Below are 18522 nucleotides of genomic sequence, written 5' to 3' on the forward strand. Positions count from 1 at the left end.
AAAAAACAAAAACAAAACAAAAACAAAGCAGATTATCTTTTAAATGCATCATTCAATTTTTTTTCACTCTTTTCACGTGTTATACTGAACTGTCATGCTACTGGCCTGAAAGTACTACATTATTGTCCTATACCTAAACCCACATCGCTTTTCATACCACGGCTCATTCACTCCATTGATTCCCGATGATTTCTGAGTACATGGGATGATGGATGTGCTCTTGTTTTTTTTTTTTTTTTGAGTTGCCAGATGAATTAGAGATGTCCACTCTGATTGTAGCAGAGTGCTACTACTCAGCGATGAAAGCCTTGCCCTTCGCTTTCTCTAATGGGGTTTTAAGTACAACCCTTTATGGATGATAATGCAGAGTAATGGTGAAAAGTCTGGGGAGGGCTGAAGTCTGGCAGACACTTCTGTGTCTAGGCAGCAATCTAGCAGGCAGGTCACCCTATACCTTATGGTTTACTGTCAGTTTGGTGTTTTAAGAGTGTCAATTAGCAAACATCAATATTTAATCTGTTTTTTACTCCTGTGCTCACCTTGCACACATAACCAATTATTGCTATGGCACCCTGAGAAAATATGCTCCTGGTCCTGCTCCACTCATACACACTCGAATGTCCTGCCAAGTGTGTGTCTCTCCCCCAGTGTACCTGTTAGAAATGTGGGTGCACTGTTGACTTTGCAAGTGTCGTCGCTGATCTGTGGTGAGGGGAAACCGTTTGGATGTATTTTGAGGTCCCTTAGGGGACTGCAGGGACTTGTGGGAAGATGACCTGATTTCTAATTTTCTCCTCTCCTGCCTGGGCTGTGGGCTAGTCGCTGCTACAAACAGAGAAGCCCATGAAAGGAGTGTGACAGTATGAGCCGACCCGGATCCATTTGGAATAACGGCCTCGCTTTTGGCGTAAAACTGGGTTTTATTTGTAAGTGTTGATGGACGCAAGCGTGGTTGTAATTCTCTCACTGTAGATTCAGGTAAGTTGAAATCCTCCTCGGCTCACCTCCGCTTAAGATACTCCTTTAGTAAGATGTTTACAACCCAAATTCCGTCTTTCAGCAGTCATTGTCATTAGTAATGTCCCAGCTGATTCTCAAACACAAAATGGGGACTCGCAGTACAGACTGTTACAAAGGAAAATTCCTTAATCTTATCCAAAAATCTTTTTTCAAATGCGATCCGATTACTTAGGACAAAGTTACTTAAGGAGTGTGAGTATTTTCGTCGATACGTCCCGCATTTGCCCAGTAAAGTGGCGAGTGTGGCCTGAAGCTGTTAATAGAAATGAGAGGATTAAAAATGTCCAGTGAGGTGAAGATGCGCGCAGTGTGACGGCGTCATCGGATCAGATGATCGGTTATTTTAGGGCCAAAAATAAGGTCGCTTTGCAAATTATCACTCAAAGGCCTTTTTCCACTCGAACTAAAAACCAAATACTTTGACTGTCACACATTTTCGACCTGCAGTGAAACAGCATCTAATCTGAAACACTGTTGATATTGCAACTAATGAAACAATGTAAAACGTTTGGTGTATTTTTTTCTATAATTGATTAATTACTATAACGATAATGGTAGCCGTGATTATGCTCTATAATAATCTTTTAGAAAAAAAATAAAAACACACAGCAGTACATAATGGTATCTAAGTAATGCTTTGTTACTATTTGTTATTCTCACTAACATACATAACTGTACAACATACTTCAAACTATTAGTACATTATTGTTTTATTTGCTGAGAGAAGATCTGTTTCCTTTCCCAGAGAAAGATTTCTTTCATGAAAGAAATTTCAAATGAAAGAAAACTTTCATTTGCATCAAGTGTTTGGGATTTACTAGCACTTATCAGATTAGATATGAGACTTTAATTCTACCTGTAATCATGTTTGTGTCTTTTTATTCATACCTTATGTCACTTTTACATCTTGTCTTAAAGATTGTAATGTAAAGCACATTGGGTTGTTTTGTATTTGAAAGTTACTTTACAAATAAAGTTGTTTTCCCTACTAACTGCCTTGTTTTCCCTCAGGTGAGCAGCCATGGCTAACCTACAGCAGGAATACCCCGGGGTCCTTCTGGGGATCCTGGAGGAACTTTCCAATATGCGCCAATGGCTGACGTTCCAGGACCTTTGTCGCATGGTCAGCACCCGCTTTGACCTAGAACACCTCATTGAGCTCAGGAGTTTGCTGTTTGCTGCTGCCAGCCGGGACCCCTGTTTCCCAGCCACTCTCTTCAGAGACAGAGTTTCCACCAGAGGCCAGGGGCTATCACCCATAGGTGTCGCTGCTGACATTGTAACTATCTTCAATCTCATTCAGATGACGGGTGGGGCCCTTGATGATAGTCAGCCAATGAGAGCCCAGACAGTCCTCCCTGTCGATCAGTCCCCAGGCCCCAGTCTCCCTGGAATCTACCGGCTGAACATATCTGGTCAAGAAAGAACACGCTCCCACTCTGATTCTGGTGGTAGGCCTATCGACCAGCACTTGCTCTTTCCGAGATCTAATTACTCTGCCCGCAAGCGAGCAAGTCTTCCCCCTGATCCCATCTCACTTGTGTCCTCCCCTCCAATCAGGACAAGGGCTGTGTCTTTCGACTTGCCTCACACAACACTCCTGTACCCTAGCAGCCAAATCCCCAACGAGGTCATGAAGAACATATACCTGCCTTTGGAGACGGACAGTGAGTCTAGTGGAGATTCTGCGCCTGTGGAGGTGTTTGAAGCTGAGCAAGGATCGTCTGTTGACCAGAAGAGAAACATCTTTAGGAAGGACTTTCATAACCAGCCGCCTCTAATACCCCAGGTGACCGTCAGCAGTGAGTCTCCTAGTCCCAACAAGGGCAAAAAAGGTTTTGACAATCACAGCTTTGAAATGATCCCAAATCCTTACCCATCACCGACAACAGTCCATCAGTCACCAGAGCAGCGGGCTAAACATGAAAGCCTCGATGACCTGCAGGACTCAACTTATTTCGGACCCGGTTCAGTCCCAGACTGGTCCCCACAACACCTCCAACTTCCCAGGAAGCCCATCTGGGGCAACAAGAGTCACAGTCTAGAAGACCGGATAAGTGTGAGCAGCGTTGGGATAGGGATAGAATCACAAGTGGGACAACTTCCAAGACGATCAACGCCTGCTATCAGCAAATTGGGGTCCTCGGGAGGTGATAGTGGGGATAGTGGACTGCCAAGTGGAGGTGATGGCGTTAAGGCTCAGGGAACTCAGACAGACCCACCAGACCCCCGGCGCCTCCGTAGCCTAGTCCACGCTGATCGCCTCTCTTTTATGACCTCATTGGATGACCCTGAATTCGGAGAGGATGACATCAGTGCCATCTTTCGTTTCTTAGACGACATAAGCATGTGTGGTTCCACAGGAGTGCTGCACCCCAATGATGGAACAGGGGCCATTAACCAGGACACCCCTGAGGCCAGACGTGGCCGCCTAGGTCAACTCCAACGGCTTTTCCACTCTTTGGAAAGCAGTGATGATGGGTTGAAGGCCAGTGTCTGTAAGCTGCTGCTCCGCATGAGCCAAATTGAAAGACAACTGGAGTCACTGAATGATGTAAAGTCTGAGATTTCCCAGGTGCTGTCCGCTCTGCAGCGGCTGGATGAAAAAATTCAGCAGCCTATCCCGGGCGGTGGACAAGGTAGCAGTGGGCGATGGCTGGAGCCTCTCAGCGGTGTCTCCTCCTTTATGAGCCACCCTGTAACTCCTTCTGAATCATCAGAGCCTCAACCTCTGTCTGTGTCTGGGCATCTGTTTCCAGGGACCAGCACTAGTAGTCTGGACTGGAGCCGATGGAACACTCCTGGGGAGCAAACAGAAAGCAGCAAAGGTCAGCCTGATTCTAAGGGGAGCAAAGAAGGGAAGAAGGATGCATCATCTCGGCGTGCCTCCAGAACGCAGCCTGAAGAGAAAAGTGTCTCTGATTCCAAACAGCTGAATGTTTCTAACTCTGCAAGAGACTGGACAGTGTCATTCTCGAAAAGCAAAGATGGAAAAGCCTCACATGGAAAAATGGGACAGGTAATTCTACTGTGTACGTTTTATTCTGTATTTTCCTTGATACAAGAAGAAATAACTTAGATGAGAGATGAGTTTCTCATCATATGAGCGTCAGTTCTTAAAGAGATTCAACTGTAACCCAGGATGAAGGCAAAAGTACAGTATGTGCTTTGTGTGTGTGTCCATTCTGTGTGACCACAAGATGTGTTAGGCCTATAGCTGGCCTTGTGTTGTGCTGGGTAGACAAGAGATTATATGGTTGGTTGACAAGCTAATCAGGCCACTTTGTGGGATATTGGTTTAAACCTTTACAGTAAATACTGTTTGGTCATGGCTGCAAAGAAACATAGCATTCATATGCATGTTTGGAGACGGCATTTAGTTAAATTATTATTGTCGACATTGCCTTTCACATCCTTTTAAAGATAAAAACAGGTGTTGCTGAATATACAGTACATATAAAATATGTGTTTGGCCCATTTTCCTTCTAGGCAGATCAGTCAGGAAGCACCACTAACCTACTCTCCCAAAAGTCCACCAACCTGGTGGAACAAGTCTTTAATTCATCCCTGTTCCGCCACAAAGACAGCAGCCTGACAGGTGGGCTAACCTCTGGGAAGATCATGGATACCAGAGTGGCTGAGGGGAGAGGAAGGCCCATCTGGACAGTAGACGACAGAGAGGCACGAATCTCCCCTTTGGACTTGCAGGTAAGAATGGTTGCAATAGTTAAAAACATTTAATTACGCTCTGCTTCCTGTAATATTTCTAATATTAAGACAATGGTTTTAATCTATCAGCTGTGCTTTCAGCGTTTTTTTTTTCTTTTTTTTACAATACAATATTTTAATAGGTTAAATTGTGATTTGCAGTCAGTTCAAATGAATTTACATGTGCTCTAAAACTATGGCATGTTCCTCAGGGCCAGGAGTCTCTGAACCCCAACAACATGGAGTTCTGGATGGACGACATCTACACTCCAGGCTACGACGCTCTGCTTAGGCGTAAAGAGGCTGACCTGCGCCGGGCCAAGATCTGCAAGTTGATTGCACTCATTGCCACCGTAGTGGCTATCATTCTCATCATTGTCATTCCTATTTGCACCATGGGCTCATGAAGGCCCTCACAGACAACCCACATTGTTGCCTGTTTTCATTTTATTTTATTTATTTATTTTCCAGCTGTATGCTGTACCCAAGGAACTTGCACGCCATCCTCATTGAGATAAGTAGATGAGAAAATGTGACATAAGGACCCTACAGCTGGATCAGTAATCAGTTAACATACAGCACCTCCTTCAACTTCTCTGCATGCAGCACCATTATTCATGACTTCAGAAAAACCAGAGGAATAGTAGCTTACTTTGAAATTACACTGTCACTCCTTCATGCAGTTACAATAAATTGTAAGTAATCTACCATGAACAACAATTTGTTTTCCCACTATTTACAGTCATTTATTTAATGTTTTATGTTCTTAATCATTTCAGGTGGCTGTGAAATGGAAGTAATTATGGATGAAGATCTTAAATAATTCTAAAGTAACTCTGAGAGCATATGTTGAAACTACTAACACTGAGCCAATGCAAAAGTGTCAATTTCTTTTTATTTTCTAATTTCGTCTGCTCTTTTCTGAGAAACAACACTGTTACAACACATTGTGAATCGGATTTAGCCTTGAGCACTGCCTGGCTTTTGTTTTTGTTTTTTTGTCTTTTTTTTTTTTTTTTGCTGTTCCCTTGAGAACACTACGGGGCTTATTTCACCTCTGTGTAAAATAATAGGTTTATGACTACACAAGAGTTTTACATCTACAGTTTATAAATAGTAATGGATTCTGTTGACAGGAGCATTTTTATTTTCTTTTAGTTTCAATGTTCTTGTATTTCTTTTAAGCAACAAGATATACTGCTCAAGCTTAAATCAATAAAAATAATATTTTTATAGAGTTCCCTGCCATTTCTCAAACTGGAAAATATGAGGTGTTTAATCCACTCATGAATGGGTTTGGGTTGTGGGGCAGAGTGTTTATCAAGAGTCAGGTTTCAAGAAATGTTGTTGTTGATGATGTTTTGGCCCTGGAGCAGTGAAGGAAAGCAGGAGCCCTTTCCAGTAAACACTCTCTAAGTGGGAGATTCCTCTTGTAATTCAATTGATGGGATGTTTGGAGTGCACCTATATACATTATCTTTTCACTATACTCACTTGGCCAAAGCTTTTCCACATACCTGCAGTCTCACTGAGCACCAACGGATTCATCTGGCGTCCTTTCACAGATGATGAAAGTAGTTTTTCCAGTGGTGTGACATTCCATTTTGTAAAAACATCCTGTTAACCTAGGAGACATTTTATTTCAACCGACGTTTGGTGCCAGTCTATAAAATCCACAGGGGTTTGACACAAAATATGTACACCTGTAAAACATAATGGATTCTAACACAGTACCTCCACAACAAATACTACCTTTGTAAAGCTTGAAAAGTTCATTTTTTTGTTGAGACTGTGAGAGTGTTGATTGAACTCTAGGTAAAGCTGTATGACAGTGTAAAAGGTTGCATATCAGTAACCACAGCCTCAAAATGACCAGTGAATTCAACACTTGACAAAAAGCTTTACAACACTACTGTTTATTGCAGGGCTAATGAATTGGATTGCATTATGTTTTTTAGGTGTTCATGTTATTATGTCCACTCCCTCGATATTGCTAGATATGGATGGTTTTGTTTCTGTTTAATGATGGAAAACCACTTTTCTCCTTTTATGGAGTGCACAGAACTGATGCCTATCAGACCTTTTCTTTTCTCAGACCTTTAAACTTTGCTTTGCTTTGTGTTCAAGATATGCACAGGATGTATAGAGGATGTGTTCTGCTTCAGTGCATCCTCCTAAGTAGATGTATATCTGCCAAGTGTTCCCCATGAGGCTGTTTGTGTATCCATTACCCTTCCAGTGGTGCCACTGACTTACCCTGTAGTCAGCACAATCAGCAGGTGCTTCCTCTGAAACTTCTGTGCATTAGAGACTCCTGATACTTTTTTTCATTTCTGAAATCTGGACCTTGTTGCTGCAATATCCATGCACCTTTTAGACAGACAGCTGAAAATCTGTGAACTCATTATTCAGGTAAAACACTTTTAAAACTGCACGTAAATGAAAGAAAACATGCAGGTGTTACAGTACAAGTTACTGGTGTGCAAAGCTTAAACAGTTGTGAGGGTGTATGTTGACCTATGTTGCCTGTCTGAATAAACTCAACAAAGTTGTAACATGCCTTTTACAGTATTTTGTCTGATCTGATAAATAATAAATTAAGAACTAATTGTACTATGTTATAAACATGCACTTAAAACATTATGGTGAATGAAAAAAGGTCTTGTGAAAGGAACTGCTCTGTATATTTCCCATTTTTCTTTTGGTAAAGTGCTTGCTTGATTATACTTGCAGACAGCAGTAATAGTCCACTCAGTTTAAGAAAGGGCAAACAGTGATGGGTGTAAAAAGAGAATTCTGGCAGTTAAATGATCCGTGACTGGAGGAAATGTACATACAGAGATGAATAATTGATAAAGACAGAGCGCACATATTGACTGACAGATCCTATTATCTCAGATCAGATCTAATGGACCTACAGTATTCAAAAGACACACACACACTCACACAAACACACAATGTTCTGGGGGCAAATGTAATGCTAAGTCAGACAACCAATGCATTAAAAAATCATACAGACACACACAAATCAGTTATAGTCTATTGCTGAGTTGCTTAAAAAATCTAATGTGCTATGGACACATAAATGTAAATAGTTTGCAGTTGATTTAGTGTGTTACTGTGTGTGTGTGTGTGTGTGTGTGTGTGTGTGTGTGTGTGTGTGTGTGTGTGTGTGTGTGTGTGTGGGTGTGGGTGTGGGTAGATGTCTGTCTGTGTTACCCTCATTGAATGCTGCTTAGCAGAGCTGCTGCTGCACCCAGATATGCCATCCGTAGCTGATTAATGGTACTGTTGTGTGCATCCCATGTGCCAGGCTTACGACAACAGGATACAGTCACTGACTGTTTCAAAGGATTTTATGATTTCACACAGAGTGAACTGTAATACTGTAGTGCATATTTTTAGACACAGTAAGGAGAGCAGGAGGTACAAGTACTGTCCTAATTGACCTCAAGCAAAACTACCCTTTCATATATTGTGCAAAAAAATAGCTTCTATATCGACGTTATTGATACTACCAATGAGGTCACTAGGTACAGTCAAAGACAAAGAAAGTGACTTCAAGCACAGATATCATGTCAAAGACCTCCATGGATTCTTTAAACTTTGTCTCCAGCCAAGAGATTCCTATTTAAAATGTTGTCTTTCTGTACAAGAGATGAAGAAATACACTGGGTCATGACAATGTATCAATGTATTATGGAGATCATCCATAATGTAATGAATGGAGAACCTCCAGAGTCTTGAAATAGTTATTTAGCAGTTCATTAATTGATAATGAATTGGACAATACAAAGAGAGACTGATGCAGAGAAAAAAAATTTTAATGAACATGTCAATCAAATCAGTGTTTCATTCAATAAAGGATGCCTTCCATGAACTGCTCATGAACTGGATAATACAAAGAGAGATGACTGAGTTAATTTACAAATGAATATGTTAACCAAATCAGTGGGTTGCATTTAAAAATATATATGAATGCATATTGATGTAAATTCTATACAGTATTCTATAAATTATTCTTTAAATTGACCCGCTTATTGATTGAGTTACATATTAATTTATAAAATGTTATATTCATTTCTGTTTAAACCACACATTGCAATTTCAGTTTATGCTGTATTTGAAAAACTCCTGGGGTCATCTGTAATAATAAATGTCATATAATAAATGTGTCTCCCCATATGACACATTAGTAGTCTAGTAAATTGTGCTGAGACACTTCTAAACCCCCTCAGTGACTCCAGCGCGATGCTTGGAGTCTGCTATTCTGGAGACCTAAGGAAATTAACTTCACAACCCCTTGCAGTTACAACTCAGGATGTGCGGGGGCGATAGAGCGCCCGCTCTTCCGCCATGTCACACAGCGAGGAAGAAAACCGGCGCTGATTTTGAACTTTGCTGAAGAATGTGCAAACTTTATCAGACAGGTGTGGCTCTGCTCCTGCTGCTGGAGTGGGAATAAACACTTTAACCTCTTCTTTTAACATCAAACGGTGTTGTATTACATGTCAGCCGCACATTCACAGGAATACTATTGCACAGGTAAGTGTGTTTTTTTTCTTTTGACCAACGTAAAGATAGAACGATAGGAGGCTAAGTCATGTTATCACGAACAGGCTATTGCTAATGCTAGCGTGCCAGTAGCTTCAACACAGGCGCAGAAACGTTAAAACAGGCGTAACATGTATTTATTTAGTAAGCCTGTGAGTTAGTTTGAACACAATTGAGATAACGTTATGCCTAATACTTAACAACATTAGTGACATTAGTAACATTAAAATGAGTTACAATGTTTTTTTGTTCGTACTATAATGTAGTTTCGTTCATTTGCAGGCTAACCTATTTGAGATGAAACGTGGGTTTACTGCCCATTCAGTGCTAATCACAATGTAAAACACTAGCAAAATGACAATAAGTAACATTAGCATTGCCATCCATATGTTCTCCCTATTAATCCGTTTAAGTTTGGCTTTAACTAACCCAGCCGCAGTAAGACGCGATGGAGCCGTCTGTGGTGAACCTGTACAACCAGTTCCAGAGTCTCAGAGCCCAGGTGGACGGTCTGAATGAGGGCATTGAACCACGTAAGTTATTTCCACACTTTGTTTTGGTATTTGCCACCTCTCGAGAAGACTGTCACTGAAACACGTCGGGGTTTAAGTGCTTTTGTAGCACATAGTTAAAGCAGTCTGCTGTGGTATGGTGCTGTCGTTAGGAGCAGTGATAAGCTGGGTGCGTTTTTTTTCTGTTTCCATCCAAACGTGTTAGTTGGTGCAATGAATTATTAACCACAGACGATTAAGGCAGAACCAGTGCTGAGTATAGAGCTTCTGTTGTACTAAGTCTGACAAAGCCTGGATGTAGTAAAAATTTCCATGTCAAAAGTCCAGATAATTCAGTTCATTTCCATTTTAACAAAGAGGAAAGCTCAGTTACTCATTTGCTCACTTTGCAGCAGAGCACTCTGTATTTGTGCTGTGCCTTAAGGTAATTTGCATCATTGCCACTGTCTTGAAAGGGTTTTTGGAGACCTAATATATATATAATATAATATACCCACCACAAGGGAAAATACTATATGGTGCACAGCAGCAATACAACTATTTTTTTCTTATACTGCTCTTATCCAGAGTTCCTCCAGATGGCAGTGAACTTTGAGGAGTGCCGTAAGAAGTGGCTGCAGGCAGGCGATGAGCTGGTTTCCTGTAAAGAGATGCTGGCTAAAGCAGAGACTGAGAGGGGAGCCCTGGAAGTGAAACTAAAGCACGCTCGCAACCAGGTGGATGTAGAGATCCGCCGGCGACAGAAGGCTGAAGCAGTCTATGAAAAGCTGGTAAGTGCAATAGTGTTTATAGGTTACACAGCCTCTCATTTACCTTCATTATTGTGTATGAGATACGTTACATAAGAATATAGAAAGAGAAGAAACAAGATTTATAATATTGAAATAATGCAATGATCACTTTTCTCGGTAAAGCTCACTTCATAGATCACTTTATGTGCTTTTTTTCTTTTTCCCTGTTCATGTCCACCTGCTGGTTTGTTGGTGTAACAGGAACGTCAGCTACAGCTGATCCGGGAGCTGCTGATATCAGAGAACAACGGCAACAGTGTCCACCTGAGTGAGGAGCAGCGCTCTGCCCTGGCCTTCCTCAGTGCCCACTCTCAGGCAGCACAGTCTGCTAAAGGCAACCTCAACAATAGCCGAAGGTCAGACCCTCCTAATCTGTCTCTGAAACAGCTGGAGGTGCACCATTATAATTTTTTTTTCCCAGAGACTACTGATAAGAAAGTAATAATAAGTGTAGTAATGATTAACCAGAATGTCTGATCTTTTCTTGAGCTTTCAGTTATCTTAAAGCTATTGTACTGCAGCAAGCTAATTAATACACTATATACTTTATAGTGCAACACGCATGCATGCTTTACACTGTAATCTGTTTTACAGGTTAGCTACCATCGATGAATCAGCCTCTTTGCTGTCAGACATCAGCTATGACCAAACGGACGACTCTCTGGTATAGTGACCTATTTTATTTATTAGATATTTTAGTAAAACTGCTGATTTGAGGGTTACATTGTGGGACAACAGTGTTCAAGTGAGGGGCGCTAATAGTGACTTGATTTTTTAAGTATTATGGTCTTCATATCCACTTTTCCTGTAGGATTGGAATTCCTCTGTTGTGAGGACTGTGAGGCTGCGGAAACGCCAGAAACGAGTGAGTGATGGCTGAACTCAAAGTTTCTTTGTTTGCGTTAATGATAATATAGTTTTCATAATTTATTTCACATTAGGAGTAAAGGCACTTAGTTGTCTCAGTCATGTTTTGTATTCATCAGCACAAGTTTCTCTTGCTATTTCTTGTACAGTTTTTCATTAGCCAATCCAAAGTTACATAAAAGTTGCATTTTAATCCACAGCGTTCCTCCAGAAAACTCTCTGAGGTTCCTCCACAGGCCGTGAAGAAACCTCGCTCTACTGGACGCACATCAGATAGGGTAATGCTGAACATTGCAGCTGATTAACAGTCTGTGTCTGAAAAAAGGCTGCCAAGAGACTGTTTTTTTTTTTTTCTAAACCAGCTCAAATGTACAACAGTTTGCTGAAAATAGCATTAAACATCTCTCCTTATATGATTCAGATGAATGAGTCAATCGTGGCCAAAACTACCATCACTGTGCCTGTAAATGGTGGTGCTGTCGAGGCTGTCTCCACCATTGAAACTGTCCCTTACTGGACACGCAGCAGAAAGAAAAGTGGTGAGAATTTTGTAGATCTTTTTTAAAAATCTTGTTTAGCAGACCTGAAAACAAAATATAACAAAATTATTCTGACTGTAAAACAATGTAGTTTCACACAATTTCATTTTATTTTGAGTTTAATTTTTTTTTCCACTGGCTTTGGGATTTGACTGATCTGTGATTGTGTCTGCAGTTGCTCCAGGGTGGGGTGATACAACCACTACTGACCAATCTGAGACTGCCAGTGAGGCTCCCAGCACACCTGTCTCAGATTTCCCAGCTCGAACCCCCAAAGTTAATGGGGGAGGAAAGAAGCACCACTTCATCCCCAAAACAGTAAGACTGACTACCTATTGTTGTTAAAGTTAAGTGATTTAGACTCTATATCTGCCTTCTTCAGCACTACCAGCTGGTTCACCATCTTCAAGTGTAATATCTCTCTGTTCCCTCTCTCACTAAGGTGATCAAGTCTGAATTCTGTGTACCATGTGGAAGAAGAACAAAGTTTGGCAAGATGTACCTCCGCTGCCAGGATTGCAGGGTTGTGACCCATCCAGAGTGTCGTGACCGCTGTCCCCTGCCCTGTAATCCCACAGCTGTTAGCACTCCAATCAAAAACACAGAGGTACATTTTTCTCATTGCTTTATAACACATTTCCACTCCATATTTTTCTTTTACTCTCATGTTACTTAAGATAAGAACCGATTGTGTTCTGTGTCTAGGCCACCCTGGCCGACTTTGCTCCAGTCACCTCCCCAAAGATACCCGCTTTGGTTCTCTACTGCATTAAGGAGATTGAACACAGAGGCCTACATGAGGTGAGACGGACTTTATTAAAGTCCTTGTTTACTTGCCATCTTGAGCAGTTATTATAGACAAGTAATCTCATTCAGCAGTGCTACAGTATCACAGTCAGACAAACAACGAGAGTTGGTTTCTTGTATCTTTTCCTTTCTGCAGCTTGGCCTGTACAGACTCTCTGGACACGAGCGTTTGGTGAAAGAGCTGAAGGAGAAGCTGATTAGAGGAAAGACTCTACCTCCGCTTAGCAAAATAGAAGACATCAATGTGATTACAGGTGTCCTCAAAGACTTCTTCAGAAACCTTCCAGAGCCACTTCTCACCTTCCACCTCAACAAAGTCTTCATGGAAGCAGCTGGTGAGTTTCTGAGACTTCTGACCCTTTTTATACCAAAATTAGTGCATATATGCAGGTTTTTTAAATGTAAAGGGTAAATCCGCTAAAATAGGGTGATAAGGCTTCATTTCTGTTTCTGCTGATTGTACCTTTTCCCACTGGAGACAAATGCTAAATGTTAACGGGTGTTACTTGTTTTTTTGTCCAGCGTGAAAGGGGATTTACAGTGGAGCTGTATCTGCAATGTGCTTTATTTGTCTAAGTGTTTTTGTATTGTCATTCTTTTAAGAACAAATATTTAAATTCAGTGATTTAAAGGACCAATTCTGAATAGAGGGATCGGCCATATACAGGCATGTTTTATGACTGATGTTAATGTTTTTGTAGAAATCCAGGATGACGGCAACAGTCTTGCCATGTTGTACCAGACCATTAGTGAGCTGCCTCAACCCAACCGAGACACTCTGGCCTGCCTGATGATTCATCTGCAAAAGTAAATTTCCTTACATTTCAAAATGGGTGTTGTTTTATCCAGAATCAAGTATTTTGTAACCTCCTGCCTCTCTGCTGTGCAGTTTAGCTTGCAGTGTTGAAAACACTGTGTGAAATTTCATTTTCTGCTCTTTTCTTTCCCCAGGGTGTCTGAAAGCGTGGATACCAAAATGGATGTGAACAACCTGGCCAGGGTTTTTGGCCCAACCCTTGTGGGTCATGCTGTTCCTGATCCTGACCCTATGACAATTTTGCATGACACAAATCGACAACCGAGGGTAAGGTGAACGAGAGTGAAGGATAAGGGCTATGATTATATAGGTCCAGAGCCTTAGTCTAGTGCTTGTAAAGCACATAATCTGTCAGTATCAAGTGTTCATGCTTGTGTGTGTGCCTTTATTCACTTTGAGAACAACGTTTTTGTTCTGTGGTTTTTACTAAAGATCATGATGGTTCTCTCCAGGTGGTGGAGCGCTTGCTCCATATTCCAGCGAGCTACTGGAGCCAGTTTGCCTTTCCTGAGAATCCAGCCATGGACAGTGCTCACCAGTTTAATACTCCAGACCACAAAGGTAAATCGTTGAAAGCTGCACTAAAATAATCATAATGCAAGTAGTAAAGTACTACTAAGACAATGTGTTCAAATCTATTTTAGCAAGACTGTTCATCTTCATAAAGACGTGATAAAGGAGAGATTAAAACCACTTTTTTCTCATTTTTGTGCCTCTTGTATGCGGGCGCTTTGATTTATAGATAACAGAATTACCTGTACTGATCTTTAATTTATATTCAGTGAGCATATTGGGGCCAGTGACCACTCCAGAGCACCAGATGATGGCTAAAACACCTTCCTCAAGCTCGCTGTCCCAGCGCATGATGCAGACCCTCTCCAGCACCACCATGTAAGATCACTCTTACCCTCTCACATTCTGTACATACCAGATGGAAACAAAGCAGGTCTTCATTCTTCATATGTCACTTAGCTTTCTCCAGGATTATATTAGCCATATGAAAATTATCATGTAAATTCTCTTTCAGCTACTCTTTTTTTCTTTGAGAGCAAGATGAGGATTGATTTGTTAATCTTGGATAAAGTTCTCTTGGATAGCTAACTCCAAAATTGGACAATACAGATCAGTAGTATTTTCTGAGGCACAAAGAAACTTGATACTGTATTATCCTTTGAGAAAAAAAAAATCACATTTCTCTCACAGCTTATTTATAGTTTTTCATTTCTAAAGGGGATTATGATATAAATTTAACTCCCGTGTGCATGTTGAAATTATGATTTTAGTTAAAATTAACATAGATTATTTGTGTTTGTGTGTATTGTGCAGAGAAATTTAATGGAAATTATAATGGTAATTTTATTCACAAGAGGCCTTTTTCACAGAACACATTTTGACATGTACAAAAAGCACAGGTGTAAATAATAAAAATAAAGATGGCTGAGTTCCATTTAGAGTCCTGATATTGTTCATGCTGCCTTACTCTCACAGTGTCACTGCACTCTGGGACACTTGAGTGGAACTGAGCCATCATTAATATTTTTAGTATCTTCTGTGTTTTTTTCCTTTTACAATTAATTTTACAAAGAAAAATTACACTTACAATTAATAAATTAAAAATATTACTTTCTGCCCCAACCCCCCTATCCTCCCTATCCTCAGATTTGGGAGCAAGAGCAAAGCAACGGCTGCCTCTAACCGTCAGGGCAACTTCTTTGCTTCTCCACAGCTGAAGTAATGAAGGAGGAAAACAAAAAGTTAATCCATGTTGTACTTTGGGTTTACTTACTGCAATAACCAAATATATATATTCACATAATCATGTGGGAAAACTACTGTGCAATTTTTTATTACTGAATTTTTTTTTATTCAAGTGTTCTAACCAAGACTTTCTAGCCAGTTTTTTTCTTTGAAGAGTGTTTGTTTTTAATGTCTTTAATAACTTTGATTTAGTATCGACCAAAGCTGTGGTCACGCTTATGTGATTGTTAGAGGTTTAACTCTCAACCAGGTATAACCAGCCATTCTAAAGCAATCCAAGGCTCATAATTTTCTATTAACACTTGGCATTGATGTTCCTAAGCTATGTAGTCATTGGTGTTTGCCCATATGTTAGCCTGTGGTTGTAACCACAGCGACAAAGATGCACAAGCACACATGAGATACACAGCTGGACTGGACAAAGAGAAAAGAAGTCGTATTATTGGCCAGTGTCTCTTTGTCTTTTGGCTTTGGTTGCTTTGTTATTGTTTTCTAAACTGACATTGGTTTCCTGCTTTAACTCTTTGTTTTATATGTATGTTGATTGTTTGGTATTACATGTAACACTCGTGACTTATTTGCCTTAACAATATTGCAATGTAAACACTGATACTGAATGGGGAATTATGTTGCTTTTTGCACTGTATGCCTGTAATATATTTTCGACCTGAAAATACACACCACTAGAGGCTGCTCTTGCACCACTTTTGATATGCAGACCTTTACCAATCTACTGTTTATTATGCACATAACCAGTCAGAGTTACTGACACTTCTTTTATTATCAGCAGATCATTAGAAGTGCTGTAAGTTATATCTATAACCTAGGGCTCTTAGGTCAGTGTTTCTTCTCTCCCAAACCAGAGATCTGAGACTCACATCTGTGGTCGTCACAAAATAAAATCTGGAGCTTCCTTAATTTATGAATGTGAAAACCGATTTGCGTGCACAGTTACTGTTTTAAGTGTTTGTATCCACAGTAGCGTTCTTGTACAGTTACATCGCCAGTAATGCATAAGAAGTGACCCTCAGTGTCTCTGAGAAAAAGTCTTCCCTCTGCTGCTCTCACTGTCATTATTACAAACTCCAGATTTTAGCATGGTACAAGTACTTGTTATTTTGGGGGGAATGTGCACACTGACAGTATTTTCTCGTTAAAACCAGATCTAGCTGTGTTTTGCTTGCCAGTAGGAAATATGCATAGTTTGAGGTTGTTCTACACCTTTAACATTGCTTTGTTTTATATGTATTATTATCCATTCTTTATACATTTATACCATCATATGATTCTGTGTCTCTAATGAAATATTGTCTGATGAAGTTACTTTCACTTTAAAGATCTCGTGGACTGAATGTTAATGTTCATTCCTTTTTCTTAGCTCAAATAAGATCAAATCCATAGTTGAGCTAAAAATAAAACATCAAAAGACTGGTTCTTTTGTCTTGGTGGGTGTTGTTCATGCATGAGGTGGGCATGTGGAGTGAGGAACCCTGCTGAAATGAGTCCCTAGAGCATGTGAAGCAAATGCATAGGATGTGTGGGTTTTGTTACCACCAATTCAACCTTAAAAAGAAAAAAAAAACCCTCTTACCTGGATACGGATTAGTGTTGCCCTATTAACTGTGAGTATGTTAATGTTGTATTCATGTAGACTAAAATGTTCATTCATGTTTAACACTTTTCATCTTCATTTTCCTGGTCTAAATTGAATATTGGCCATTATTATTCAAGATCTTCAGTGAAAGAGGAAAAGCACGCCAGTTATTCCAAAGCCGACATGGCACGGAATGATAATGCAATTTGGCTCATTGTTCCAATAGTCATTACAGCTCTTTCCATAATCTATTGGGCTGAGTGGGCAGGCGATGAGGTCCAACATTATTATGAATTAAAGCAGGGATCATTTATACATCTTATAGTTATTCCATTAACAGTTTCTGTGGAGAAAGAGCTAAGCTCAGGCTGAACCCATTGACATACATTTTATATGGCCTCATTCAATACAGAGTTTCAGCAACACATTAGGCCCTTTGAGATCTAAGCCCAGCTGTTTTGGGGCAGTCATGAAAATATGGTGCGCAGAGTTCATCCAAATTAGTTTGTTCTTGTTCGTTTCCTTTCTTTCTCGCTGTCTCGTGCCATGAAAGACTGCAGAGGAGACCCTCCAAAAATATTTGAATTTCAAATCAACATTAATAGTTCATTAGCCTGAAATAAGGTCTCCTGTGTGTCGATCTGTCCCTCTCACCGGGGGATTGTGTGTGTGTTTATGCTGTACGGTGCAGCACACGCTCGGCGGCTGCAGACATCAAACAGCTGGCTGTGTACAGTGTGTCTCTGTAGCTCCATATTCCAGCATGCCCCAGTGTGCAGTGATAGAGCTCCACTCTGCTGTGGGACCAAAGAGGGCCAAATGAGTAACTAGTCCAATTAAGAGCTCTTAAATAAATTACAATGTAAGCTGGTAAACACAACAACAACAACAGCACTATTTAATTCCTCTATTTATACAGTGAACTGCAGGCAGTGATACCAAAGGAAACAACAGTACTACTACCATTTCTGGAAGCTGAATACAATCAATACATCATTTGATTCATAAGGTTTAGTTATTGCTGGTATTGACTGATTGAAAATAAGATCTATATGTGTCTAGCTCTTGCTGTGCAGCATGTAGCAGGTGTCTGCCATGCAGGGCAGACACTCAGGGCCAATAATGTCAGCACCTCAGAGATGTCAACTCAATAACTGCCAGTCAAACCCACCCATCTGATCATGTAGCTAATCAATACATTTGTTAACGTAAAAAGCCACGTTAACCACTGGACAAACAGTTTCAGCATGTCCCGTTTGACTACTTGTCTATGTACATTTGTAACATAAAACACCCTGTTGTACATGTTTTGTCGTTTGCTGGAGGGCATTTCTGTGTTGCAGAACCTGCTCACTAGTTTGCAAGATTTGCTGGTGGATCAGGCCAGGCATCATGCAGATTTGCTTTTCAAATCACATACAAATGGGCAGAGGAAAAAGGAACCGCTAGTGAGGTTTAGGGAACGAAAGTGTAATGCTGCAAATTTACAAACATGACGACCAGGGCAGACATGCTGCATCGTTAGCAGGCTAAGCATGTGCTTGAAAAGTGGCCC

General features: G+C 40.6%; 2 protein-coding genes across 2 annotated transcripts; both read left to right on the forward strand.

Annotated features, from left to right (window-relative positions):
- Positions 1–2041: 2041 nt before the first annotated feature.
- Positions 2042–5135, forward strand: LOC121179671 (major intrinsically disordered Notch2-binding receptor 1-like). The gene is made up of 3 exons (XM_041034622.1): positions 2042–4039; positions 4510–4728; positions 4941–5135. Exons 1-3 carry the CDS (start codon positions 2042–2044, stop codon positions 5133–5135), a joined length of 2412 nt encoding a protein of 803 aa, XP_040890556.1.
- A 3999-nt stretch (positions 5136–9134) lies between these two features.
- On the forward strand, positions 9135–16800 carry LOC121178637 (rac GTPase-activating protein 1-like). Its single transcript, XM_041032883.1, has 17 exons — positions 9135–9273; positions 9716–9815; positions 10362–10564; positions 10787–10941; positions 11180–11249; positions 11397–11450; positions 11653–11730; positions 11874–11991; positions 12167–12309; positions 12434–12598; positions 12697–12792; positions 12935–13133; positions 13500–13605; positions 13750–13882; positions 14068–14176; positions 14398–14506; positions 15275–16800. The coding sequence occupies exons 2-17, from the start codon at positions 9731–9733 to the stop codon at positions 15348–15350; spliced, it is 1899 nt and encodes a 632-aa protein (XP_040888817.1). The 5' UTR covers positions 9135–9273; positions 9716–9730; the 3' UTR covers positions 15351–16800.
- The last annotated feature ends 1722 nt before the right edge of the window (positions 16801–18522 follow it).

This window comes from Toxotes jaculatrix, chromosome 3 (genome assembly GCF_017976425.1).
Source record: "Toxotes jaculatrix isolate fToxJac2 chromosome 3, fToxJac2.pri, whole genome shotgun sequence".
Taxonomy (NCBI): Eukaryota; Metazoa; Chordata; class Actinopteri; family Toxotidae; genus Toxotes; species Toxotes jaculatrix.